Here is a 13,069-nt window from a genome sequence, read left to right on the forward strand (position 1 = left end):
AACCCTGGCATTGCAAGCACCATCAAATCAAATCAAATCAAATGGTATTTGTCACATACACGTGTTTAGCAGATGTTATTGCGGATGTAGCGAAATGCTTGTGCTTCTAGCTCCGACAGTGCAGTAATATCTAAGTAATATCTAACAATTTCACAACATATACCCAATACACACAAATCTAGTAAGGAATGGAATTTAAGAATATATACATATATGGACAAGCAATGACAGAGCGGCATGGACTAAGATACAGTAGAATATTATAGAATAGAATACAGTATATACATATGAGATGAGTAGTGCAAGATATGTAAACATTATTAAAGTGACTAGTGTTCCATTTCTTAAAGTGGTTAGTGATTTCAATAGGCACCAGCAGCCTCTAATATGCTAGTGATGGCTATTTAACAGTCTGATGGCCTTGAGATAGAAGCTGTTTTTAATTCTCTTGGTCCCAGCTTTGATGCACCTCTACTGACCTCGCCTTCTGGATGATAGCGGGGTAAATGTAAATGTAAATGTAAAATGAACAGGCAGTGGCTCGGGGGGTTGATGTCCTTGATTATCTTTTTGGCCTCCCTGTGACATCGGGTGCTGTAGGTGTCTTGAAGGGCGTGTAGTTTGCCCCCGGTAATGCGTTCGGCAGACCGCACCACCCTCTGGAGAGCCCTGCGGTTGCCGTACCAGGCGGTGATACAGCCCGACAGGATGCTTTCAATTGTGCATCTGTAAAAGTTTGTGAGGGTTTTAGGTGCCAAGACAAATTTCTTCAGCCTCCTGAGGTTGAAGAGGCTCTGTTGCGCCTTCTTCACCACACTGTCTGCATGGGTGGACCATTTCAAATCAAATCAAATCAAATTTTATTGGTCACATGCGCCGAATACAACAGGTGCAGACATTACAGTGAAATGCTTACTTACAGCCCTTAACCAACAGTGCATTTATTTTAAACAAAAAAGTAAGAATAAAACAACAACAAAAAAGTGTTGAGAAAAAAAGAGCAGAAGTAAAAAATAAAGTGACAGTAGGGAGGCTATATATACAATAGAATAAAGTGACAGTAGGGAGGCTATATATACAGGGGGGTACCGTTGCATAGTCAATGTGCGGGGGCACCGGCTAGTTGAGGTAATATGTACATGTGGGTAGAGTTAAAGTGACTATGCATAAATACTTAACAGAGTAGCAGCAGCGTAAAAAGGATGGGGTGGGGGGGCAGTGCAAATAGTCCGGGTAGCCATGATTAGCTGTTCAGGAGTCTTATGGCTTGGGGGTAGAAGCTGTTGAGAAGTCTTTTGGACCTAGACTTGGCACTCCGGTACCGCTTGCCGTGCGGTAGCAGAGAGAACAGTCTATGACTAGGGTGACTGGAGTCTTTGACAATTTTGAGGGCCTTCCTCTGACACCGCCTGGTATAGAGGTCCTGGATGGCAGGGAGCTTTGCCCCAGTGATGTACTGGGCCGTACGCACTACCCTCTGTAGTGCCTTGCGGTCAGAGGCCAAGCAGTTGCCATACCAGGCGGTGATGCAACCAGTCAGGATGCTCTCGATGGTGCAGCTGTAGAATTTTTTGAGGATCTGAGGACCCATGCCAAATCTTTTTAGTCTCCTGAGGGGGAATAGGCTTTGTCGTGCCCTCTTCACGACTGTCTTGGTGTGTTTGGACCATGATAGTTCGTTGGTGATGTGGACACCAAGGAACTTGAAGCTCTCAACCTGTTCCACTACAGCCCCGTCGATGAGAATGGGGGCGTGCTCAGTCCTCTTTTTTTTCCTGTAGTCCACAATCATCTCCTTTGTCTTGGTCACGTTGAGGGAGAGGTTGTTGTCCTGGCACCACACGGCCAGATCTCTGACCTCCTCCCTATAGGCTGTCTCATCGTTGTCGGTGATCAGGCCTACCACTGTTGTGTCGTCGGCAAACTTAATGATGGTGTTGGAGTCGTGCCTGGCCATGCAGTCATGGGTGAACAGACTACAAAGGGAAGCACAGCCGCGAGCTGCCCAGTGACACAGTTTGTCAGTGATGTGTACGCCAAGGAACTTGAAGCTTTCCACCTTCTCCACTGCGGTCCCATCAATGTGCATAGGGGGGTGCACCCTCTACTGTTTCCTGAAGTCCACGATCATCTCCTTTGTTTTGTTGACGTTGAGTGAGAGGTTATTTTCCTGGCACCACACTCCCAGAGCCCTCACCTCCTCCCTGTAGGCGGTCTCGTCATTGTTGGTAATCAAGCCTACTACTGTTGTGTCGTCTGCAAACTTGATGATTGAGTTGGAGGCGTGCTTGGCCACGCAGTCATGGGTGAACAGGGAGTACAGGACGGGGCTGAGCACGCACCCTTGTGGGGCCCCAGTGTTGAGGATCAGCGAAGTGGAGATGTTGTTTCCTACCTTCACCACCTGGGGCGGCCTGTCAGGAAGTCCAGGACCCAGTTGCACAGGGCGGGGTTCAGACCCAGGGCCTCGTGCTTAATGATGAGCTTGGAGGGTACTATGGTGTTGAATGCTGAGCTATACTCAATGAACAGCATTCGAACATAGGTATTCATCTTGTCATCTTGTCCAGATGGGAAAGGGCAGTGTGCAGTGTGATGGCGATTGCATCGTCTGTGGATCTATTGGGGCGGTATGCAAATTGAAGTGGTTCTAGGGTGACAGGTAAGGTAGAGGTGATATGATCCTTGACTAGTCTCTCAAAGCACTTCATGATGACAGAGGTGAGTGCTACGGGGCGATAGTCATTTAGTTCAGTTACCTTTGCTTTCTTGGGTACAGGAACAATGGTGGCCATCTTGAAGCATGTGGGAACAGCAGACTGGGAAAGGGAGAGATTGAATATGTCCATGAACACACCAGCCAGCTGGTCTGCGCATGCTCTGAGGACGCGGCTAGGGATGCCGTCTGGGCCGGCAGCCTTGCAGGGGTTAACATGCTTAAATGTCTTACTCATGTCGGCCACGGAGAAGGAGAGGCCACAGTCCTTGGTAGTGGGCCTCGTCGGTGGCACTGTGTTATTCTCAAAGCGGGCAAAGAAGGTGTTTAGCTTGTCTGGAAGCGAGACGTCGGTGACATGGCTGGTTTTTCTTTTGTAGTCCGTAATTGTCTGTAGACCCTGCCACATACGTCTTGTGTCTGAGCCGTTGAATTGTGACTCCACTTTGTCTCTATACTGATGTTTTTCCAGTTTAATTGCCTTGCAGAGTGAGTAGCTACACTGTTTGTATTCTGCCATAGTCCCTGTCACCTTGCCATGGTTAAATGCGGTGGTTCGTGCTTTCAGTTTTGCGCGAATGCTGCCATCTCTCCACGGTTTCTGGTTAGGGTAGGTTTTAATAGTCACAGTGGGCACAACATTACCTATACACTTGCTGATAAACTCAGTCACCATTTCAGTGTATTCGTGTAAATTATTTTCGAAAGCTACCCGGAACAAATCCCAGTCCGCGTGATCAAAACAATCTTGAAGCGTGGATTCCGATTGGTCAGACCAGCATTGAATAGTCCTTAGCACAGATACTTCCAGTTTGAGTTTCTGCCTATAGGAAGGGAGGAGCTAAATGGAGTCGTGGTCAGATTTGCCAAAAGGTGGGCGGGGGAGGGCCTTATAACCATCCCGGAAGTTCGAATAGCAATGGTCGAGGATCTTCGCAACTTCGGCAGCCTAGTCCTCAAATTTGCTTTGTGAAAATCCCAGGTTACAATAAATGCAGCCTCAGGATATGTGGTTTCCAGTTTGCATAAAGTCCAGTGAAGTTCTTTGAGGGCCATCGTGGTATCGGCTTGAGGGGGGATGTACACGGCCGTGACTATAACCGAAGACAATTCTCTTGCGAGATAATACGGTCAGCATTTGATTGTGAGGTATTCTAGGTCGGGTGAACAAAAGGACTTGAGTTCCTGTATGTTACTACAATTACACCATGAGTCGTTAATCATGAAACACATACCTCCGCCCTTCTGCTTCCCGGAGAGATATTTATTCCTGTCTGCGCGATGAACTGAGAACCCATCTGGCTGGACCGATTTCGACAGAATATCCCCAGAGAGCTATGTTTCCGTGAAACAAAGTATGTTACAGGCCTTGATGTCTCTCTGGAAAGAAATCCTTGCCCGGAGCTCGTCGAGCTGAACATTAGCGAGTAGTATACTTGGAAGCGGTGGGTGGTGTGCGTGCCTCCTATGTCGAACCAGCAGGCAGAGTGCCTCTCCTCCGCCGGCGATGTTTTGGGTCAGCTGCTGGAATCAGTTCACAAAGGATCTGCTTCGGGAAAGTCGTATTCCTGGTCATAATGCTGGTGAGTTACCGCCGCTCTGATATCCAATAGTTTTTTCCGGCTGTATTTAATGATACAAAACACTTTCTGAGCTAATAATGTAAAGAATAATACATTAAAAAACAAAATACCGCAAAGTTTCCTAAGAGCTAGTTACGAGGCCGCCATCTTCGTCGGCGCCAGTCAGCCATGCTATACCAACTCTGCCACACACGCATGCGTGCAAGCACCTATTCATGCACACACACACACAATACACACACACACACACACACACACACACACACACACACACACACACACACACACACACACACACACACACACACACACACACACACACACACACACACACACACATAGAGTGGCTGTAGGGTCTCTAAAGCCTTATTCACATTGACAGTTTGAAGTGACCTTTTTCTTTGCATATCTGATTAGAATCTGTTCTTTTTCCTGCAGTCTGAACAGCCAAAAAGCAAATGGAATCGGATATTTCAAGCCACATTTCAAATCACCTTCATAGGTGGTTTGAAGTCAGATACAAATCTGATTCCTGTCCATGCGACGTGTCTGAATGGTCAAATCTGATTTAATTGCCCTCAAGTGGTTTTTAGACTGTTATTTGGTATATCTTGTTTCTTACTTGCTACTCTGTTCACAGTTTGACATGTGGTAGGTAACTAGCTTGTTAATTGTTTACAAACAAATTAGTGAATGTGCTAGAACGCTAAACAGCTAGCTAATTGACTGCTGTGGCTAGCCAAAAAATATTTTTTTTGAAAGTTGGATCATCTTATCCTTTGAGGCTTTGAAAGAGGCGCTGTTCTTATACTATGATTTTGAACATTCAAAACAACTGGGAAACGTCCATAGCAGGCATTATTTTGGTCATCTTAGCTTGCTACATAACTTCTGAGTGATAGGAAGCATGAGCACCACCACCAATGCACCACCACCAATCAGCCTACAACACTTTACACACACCCATCATTACTATGACAGCTAGCGTAGCCATGTCAGCAAATGACTGCTGTCTGAACACACACACATCCGATTTGGTCACTTGTAACTTGCTGTTTGGACAGTCAGTATTCCAAAACGGATTTGAAAAACAAAACTGATTGGAGCGTTAAGGCCTGCATTGTGCACAAGGCTTTAGTGGATGCTCTAATGGATGCGGCTCCAGTGAAGGCTCAGCCAGGTCAGAGGTCACTGAACACAGCACATCACCACTCTACTCAACACACACCTCAACATTATGTATACATCAAGTCAAAATGGACAGATTTAAACTACTCAATGATAAAGCAAGGTCAATTAGAAAAAGATGGTGAGAAGCACCTATAGTATGGTAAAACAATTCACAACTATTCACGCTATTCCTTCCTAAGTTTAAAACATTGAACTTTCAAAGTTAGGGCTAACTAAGATGCACAGCGAGAATGGATAGTACTGACGGAAGACGGAACATAATTGTGTTTGTGTGTGCGCGTGTGCATGCATCTGTGTGTGGTGTGCTGCCTCTGTGTGTGTGGCGTGTGCTGTCTCTCTGTGTGTGTGCGGCCTATGTTGTCTTTGTGTATGTGCATGCATGTAATTTGTGTCGCCTTAGAGACGGGGCAGGATAGGGGTGGGCTGCCCTTGGCTTTGCCTGCTGTATGATGCATCAGTGACTGAGGAAGTCAGTCAGGACCCCAGACAAGACAGGGTGGCCATGCCGGCTCCTCACAGGGACTCCTATTTCCCTCCACACAAGGGTGAAATGAATGGGAGGGAAGCGACTGGATGAGAGAGGTAAGGAAAGGAAGTAGCCATTCCTGATGGCTTGTACATATCTCTCTAAAGGCTGGTATACAGTTGGTCTATCGACATGTCTATAGACGGTTGTCGCAGTGACATCATGAACATTCTATTGTCGCCTGACAATAAACTTGTCGTTGTCGTTATGAAAAAGTATAAACACAAAAATGACAGGCTGCATGACATCAGAAATTAAATGTTGTTTTGACCAGCAACATTTGTCGCATTCTAATTGTCTGCAGACAAAGTATAAACCAGTCTTAACACAGTTGAACATGTGGCTTGTAAATGTGTGAGGGGTAAAGTGAGAGTGTGTAACGTGCGTGCGCACACATGCGTATGTGTGTGTATGATTTTTTGTGTGTGTGTGTCAGTGGCGGTCAGTGCCGTTTAAGATGAGGGAGGACAATTTTTTTTCATGAGCATGGCCTTATTTCTATTACAGCATATTGGATGACTCTCAATCATATTCCATTCACGCAGTTCAATGTAACAGCGATAGGTTTAGGCTATTACATGATACTCAAATCTTCCCTATACCCATCATGAGGTTGCTACAACCTAGCCTATGAATGAAAGTTTACAACGTACGTTAGGTGCACACAGGTCGAGAGACAAATTTGAGGTGACACATGGACAGACAGTGACATTCAAAAACGCCTTGCACACTCTTGCCTGCATCTAGCTGATATAGGGTGTAATCATTAGTCCAACAGTTGCAAATTAGAGTTTATGTTGGACAAATTCTGGTATGTTTATCCTCGTTTTGTTCTATTTGCTTCCGTTTAAGATATGTTTTTCATGAACCCCTGATCACGCGTAAACACAGTTCACTTTCATAGCACCCACTCTCCTCCTATCACCTCTTTCCTTCGCTTGTGGACTTCAATGCACAACAAAATCAGCTGTATGTGACCAGGCGAAAAAACCTTTCCAAGCCAAACCGCTACACACAGCCTACATCGTTATCACCATGTTAGCTAAAGTAACGTCATAGTCATCATAGCTAATAGAACTAACGCGTTAGTAAACCCGCTACAATCATGCAGTAACGTTACAGTGTACAGTCAGTAAGCAGTTACACCGGAGGGCCCCAGAGGCAATAAATTAGTAAAACCAAAAGCTTACCTTGACTTGGAAGAGTTCCAGTGTTGTGTTGGAAAGTCATAGCCAGCTATCTAACATAGCATCCCTCTGTTTGTGCAGGGTGTTTCAGTAGGCTAAACTAGCTAGCTGCATTTGCTAGATAAGTAAGTGAAAGTGAAAGTGGAAAGAAATGAGGAACTCTCTCTCTCTCTCTCTATTTCTCTCTTGCTTCTCCTTAATTTTGGAAAACTGTTCAACTATTGTATTTCTCTCTCTTTGAGTCAACTTATCACCACATTTTATGCACTGCAGTGCTAGCTAGCTGTAGTTTACGCTTTCGGTACTGATTGGGTGGACAAAATGTCAGTTCATGCTGGAAGAGCTCTGATAGGTTGGAGGACGTCCTCCGGAAGTTGTCATAATTACTGTGTAAGTTTATGGAATGGGGTGAGAACCATGAGCCTCCTAGGTTTTGTATTGAAGTCAATGTACCCAGAGGGGGACGGAAGCTAGCTGTCCTCCGGCTACACCATGGTGCTACCCTAAAGAGTGCTGTTGAGGGTACTGTAGACCTTTTTGCAAAATAGTGTGTTTTAATCAATTATTTGGTGACGTGATTATATTTAGTATAGTTTTATCTGAAAAGGATAACTTTTTTAAATGTTTTCCAATTTTTATTTATATGAAATTCACTGAGGAGGATGGTCCTCCCCTTTCTCCTCTGAGGAGCCTCCACTGGTGTGCGTATGTCTATTTGTGTGTGTAAGGAGGCTAACCTGTCTGTAACACTGACCCACACTGTCACTCAACACCAGCTTACACCCAGTTTCTCTCCTTCCTGTAAATCGATGAAGCTCCACTCCTCCTCTACCGCTCCATCCCTACCCTCCTCTATCCTTCTCACACACACCTCTTCGCCCACCAAACCTCCTTATATTATTTTTCCCTCTAATGGTAAACATGACATATTTCAGCACATCAGTAACATCACACACACACACTCACACACACGCACACATGGTGCAATCTTACCTTTGGGGGACACGCTGCGCGACTTCTTGCTGTCTGACGGGCACTCGCTGCTGCTGTTGGGGGAGTAGGCTCTCCTCTTGCCTAGAGGGTCATCTGTGAACAAAAATATACACAGTGGTCAATTAGGGCGTCCGAGTACACTGACGTTTATCTATCTGTCTCCTGCTCTTTTACTTATGTGAGAGGAGAGAGAGAGAGAGAGAGAGAGAGAGAGAGAGAGAGAGAGAGAGAGAGAGAGAGAGAGAGAGAGAGAGAGAGAGATGGGTAGCGAAAGAAAGAGATGGGTAGAGAAAGAGAGAGATGGGTAGGGAGAGAGAGCGAGAAGCCACGGGCGCCTGGAGATATGCCTGTTCTGTCAAAGATGAGAGGGGCCCTGTGCTCCAGAGGATGACAGATCTGCCTAGGTTACTCACGTGTGTGTGCGTGTGCGTGTATGCGTGCGTGAATGCGTGTGAAGAGAGGGAATTCTGTGGCTCTCTTGCTCTGTATGTCTCGTCCACACTCTATTCTTAACATTCTGTCTTGTATTCCCTCTTTCTCTCTCTCTTTATCTCTATCTCTATCTCTCACTCTCACTCTCACTCTCACTCTCACTCTCTCTCTCTCTCTCTCTCTCTCTCTCTCTCTCTCTCTCTCGCCCTCGTGTCAGTCGTCACACAAAGCTTTCGGTTGTGCTATTACTTATAAGAATGAATGCTCCAAACCTCGCAGTCAAAGAGGAGCAGTCAGAGTCACGAAAAAGTCAACCTTGGCTTCTGTCCTCGTTTCATCACAAATCTTAGCTTCATTCTTCTTTAGTTTATTGTGTCATGCCTCTCTCTCACCTTTTCTGCCTCTCTCCCCTGAGCGTTTCCCTGTCTCTCTACTCTCTCTCTGAAACACAAACACACACTCCACTTTCTTCACCTCTCTCTCCCTCTCTATTTACCCTGCAGGTGCGTTTGAACACCCTTCCAGTCGGGGTCATTGGGGAGTTATCTCCCCCCCCCCCCCCCACACACACACTAGAGAGCATCTAGTGTACAATTACAGCACCAACCCCCCTCTATCCCCCATCCTGGCCTCAAACAGACCTCAAATCAATATCCGCCTAATAAGAGTGGGTGGGGATGCAGAGTGCAAAGCATGTGGTGCGAGCAGGAAGGAAGAAGCCATTTGTCATTTCTCTTTTCGTCTCTCTGTGTCTCTCCCTTTCTCTCTCTCTCTCTCTCTCGGTCTCCACTCATACCGCCGGCCAAGCCGAATACAACTGCTTCCTTCCATCTCTCTCGGTCTCTCTCTGTCTCTCTTGAAGCATTTATGAAACTGCTTTTTCCGGTTGTGCCCATCAACAAAACTGACTGTTAGAACTGCCAAATCCCCATGGATAGATGATGAATTGAAAAACTGTATGGCTGAGAGAGATGAGGCAAAGGGAATAGCAAATACTTTAAGTCTGACAGCACAGCTGCTAGAGTAAATTGAGAAATCACGTAACCAAACTAAACAAAAAGAAGAAGAAACTATACTATGGAACAAAGATGAATAATATAAAGAATTATAGTAAAAAGCTTTGATGGAATTCTAGGCAAATAAGCTAACTCGGCTCCATCCTTCATTGAGGCAGATGGCTTGTTCATAACAAAACCCTTTGATATTTCCAACCACTTTAATAGCTTTGTTGACAAGATTAGCAAACTTAGGCATGACATGCAAACAAGAGACGCTGAGCCTTCATTTTCATGCATAACGGACCAAATAGTGAAAGACAAGCACTCTAGTATTGAGTTCCGCAAAGTTGGTGTGGAAGAGGTGATATTTTATTTGCTATCTATAAATAAGGACAAGCCACCTGGTACCGACAACGTGGATGGTAAATTGCTGAGGTTGGTAGCGGAATACATTGTGACTCCTGTTTGCCACATCTTCAATGTAAGCCTAGAAGACGGTGGTGTGTGCCATCAGGCCTGGAGGGAGGCAAAGGTCATTCCGCTGCCCAAGAATAGCAGAGTACCCTTTAATGGTTCAAAAAGCCGACCAATCAGCCTGTTACAGGTGCTTAGCAAACTTTTGAAAAAATGGTATTTGACCAAATACAAAGTTATTTTACAGAAAACAAATTAACAACAGACTTTCAGCATGCTTATAGGAAAGGACACTCAACATGTTCGGCATTGACACAAATGACTGATGATTGGCTGAAAGAAATTAATAGAAAGAAGATTGTGGGAGCTGTTTTGTTAGACTTCAGTGCAGCTTTCAATATCATTGACCATGACCTATTGCTGAAAAAACTTGCATCCTCTGCCTTATCATGGATTGGGAGTTACCTATCTAATAGAACACAGAGGGTTTTCTTTAATGGAAGCCTCTCTAATGCAAATTCGGTTGAGTGTGGTGTACTGCAGGGCAGCCGCCTAGGGCCATTATTGTTTTCAGTTTTTACTAATGACCTTCCACTGACCTTAAATAAATGCTGTGTGTCTAGGCACACTGACTACTCAACAGTATATACGTCGGCTACGACAGTAAAATAAATAAATGACACCCCTAACATAGAGCTCCAGTCAGTTTTAGAATGGGTAACTAGCAATAGGCTGGTGCTAACTAGCAAATAGCAGACGCTCTTATCCAGAGCGACTTACAGGAGCAATTAGGGTTAAATGCCTTGCTCAAGGGCACATCGACAGATTTTTCACCTAGTCGGCTCGGGGATTAGAACCAGCGACCTTTCGGTTACTGGCACAACGCTCTTTACCACTAAGCTACAAAAACTAAAAGCATTGTTTTTGGGACAAATCACTCGCTCAACCCTAAACGTCATCTAGCTCTATTTTTGAATACTGTGGCAATTAAGCAAGTTTAGGAGACTAAACTGCTATGTGTAACCCTAGATAGCAAGTTGTCATGGTCAAAACATATACAGGGCATTCGGAAAGTATTCAGACCTTTGACTTGTTCCACATTTTGTTACGTTACAGCCTTATTCTAAAAATGGATTCAGTTGTATTTTTCCCTCATCAATCTACACACAATACCCCATAATGTCAAAGCAAAAACAGTTTTTTTGGAATTTTTGCAAATGTATTAAAAATATAAAACTGAAATATCACATTTATATAAGTATTCAGACCCTTTGTTATGAGACTCGAAATTGAGCTCAGGTGCATCCTGTTTCCATTTATCATACTTGAGATGTTTCTACAACTTGATTGGAGTCCATTGGAGTAAATTGCAGTTGGTCCAGAAAACAGCAGCTCGTATTGCACTTAGATGTACACGGAGGGTGAATGTCAGTAACATGCATGTCAATCTCTCCTGGCTCAAAGTTGAGGAGAGATTGACTGTATCATTATTGGTCTTACGCAAGGTGTTGAAGGTACCAAACTGTCTGTTCAAGCAGTTGGCACACAGTTCGAACACTCATCGGTACAACACAAGACATTCAATCAGAGGTCTCTTCACAGTCCCCAGGTCCAGAACAGAGGCTGGGAAACGCACAGTATTAAATAGAGCCATGACTACAGCCGTGAAGTGGTAGGCCACACAAGCTCACAGAACGGGACCAGCGAGTGCTGAAGCACGTAGAGCGTAAAAATCGTCTATCTTCGGTTGCAACACTCACTACCGAGTTCCAAACTGCGCCTGGAAGCAACGTCAGCACAAGAACAGTTCGTCGGGAGCTTCATGAAATGGGTTTCCATGGCCGAGTAGCCGCACACAAGCCTAAGATCACCATGTACAATGCCAAGCGTTGGCTGTAGTGGTTTAAAACCTGCCACCATTTGACTCTGGAGTGATGAATCATGCTTCACCATCTGGCATTCCGACGGACGAATCTGGGTTTGGCGGATGCCAGGAGAACGCTACCTGCCCGAATGCACAGTGCCAACTGTAAAGTTTGGTAGAGGAGGAATAATGGTCTGGGGCTGTTGTTCATGATTCGGGCTAGGCCCCTTAGTTACACTGAAGGGAAACCTTAATGCTACAGCATACAATGACATTCTAGACGATTCTGTACTTCCAACTTTGTGGCAACAGTTTGGGGAAGGCCCTTTCCTGTTTCAGCATGACAATGCCCCCGTGCACAAAGTGAGGTCCATACAGAAATGGTTTGTCGAGATCGGTGTGGAAGAACTTGACTGGCCTGCACAGAACCCTGACCTCAACCCCATCGAACACCTTTGGGATGAATTGGAACGCCGACTGCGAGCCAGCCCTAATCGCCCAACAACAGTGCCTGACCTCAATAATGCTCTTGTGGCTGAATAGAAGCAACATCTAGTGGAAAGCCTTCCCAAAAGAGTGGAGGCTGTTATAGTAGCAAAGGGGGGACCAACTCCATATTAACCTCTACGGGATCGGTGTCCTGTATACGGGATGGTTGAGCTAACATGTGCTAATGTGATTAGCATGACTGTTGTAATTAACAGCAAACTTTCCAGGACATAGACATGTCTTATGTGCGGAAAGCTTAAATTCTTGTTAATCTATCTGCACTGTCCAATGTACAGTAGCTATTACAGGGAAGAAATACCATGCTATTGTTTGAGGAGAGTGCACAACAACAAAAAACGTATCACGGCAACTGGTTTGATACATTCACCTCTGAAGGTAAAGAATGTACTTACTGTACATTCAGTAATCTTGCTCTGATTTGTCATCCTAAGGGTCCCAGAGATAAAATGTAGCATAGTTTTGTTTGATAAAATCCATTTTTATATTCAAATGTAGGAACTGGGTTCTACAGTTTGAACCCCTGCTGGCTCTGGCTCCACAACCACCCCGCCCGGCCATCTAGATGTGTGAAAGTTAGTGTTAAGCTAATGATCCATCATGTATGACATTCCTGGGAGTGTGTAAACTTACATTTTGTATTACCATATCATTTTTG

The 13,069-nt window shown here is 45.0% G+C and overlaps 1 protein-coding gene across 1 annotated transcript in view; it reads right to left on the reverse strand.

Annotated features, from left to right (window-relative positions):
• Positions 1 to 13,069, reverse strand: part of samd11 (sterile alpha motif domain containing 11) — a gene marked incomplete at its 3' end in the record, with an annotated part of 82,499 nt that overhangs the window by 26,797 nt on the left and 42,633 nt on the right. Inside the window, exon 5 of the mRNA XM_084187175.1 lies at positions 8,197 to 8,289. Coding sequence (XP_084043301.1) covers positions 8,197 to 8,289 — 93 coding nt within the window. The remainder of the gene's footprint in view (positions 1 to 8,196; positions 8,290 to 13,069) is intronic.

Source organism: Coregonus lavaretus (assembly GCF_964263955.1).
Source record: "Coregonus lavaretus genome assembly, chromosome: 22".
Taxonomy (NCBI): Eukaryota; Metazoa; Chordata; class Actinopteri; order Salmoniformes; family Salmonidae; genus Coregonus; species Coregonus lavaretus.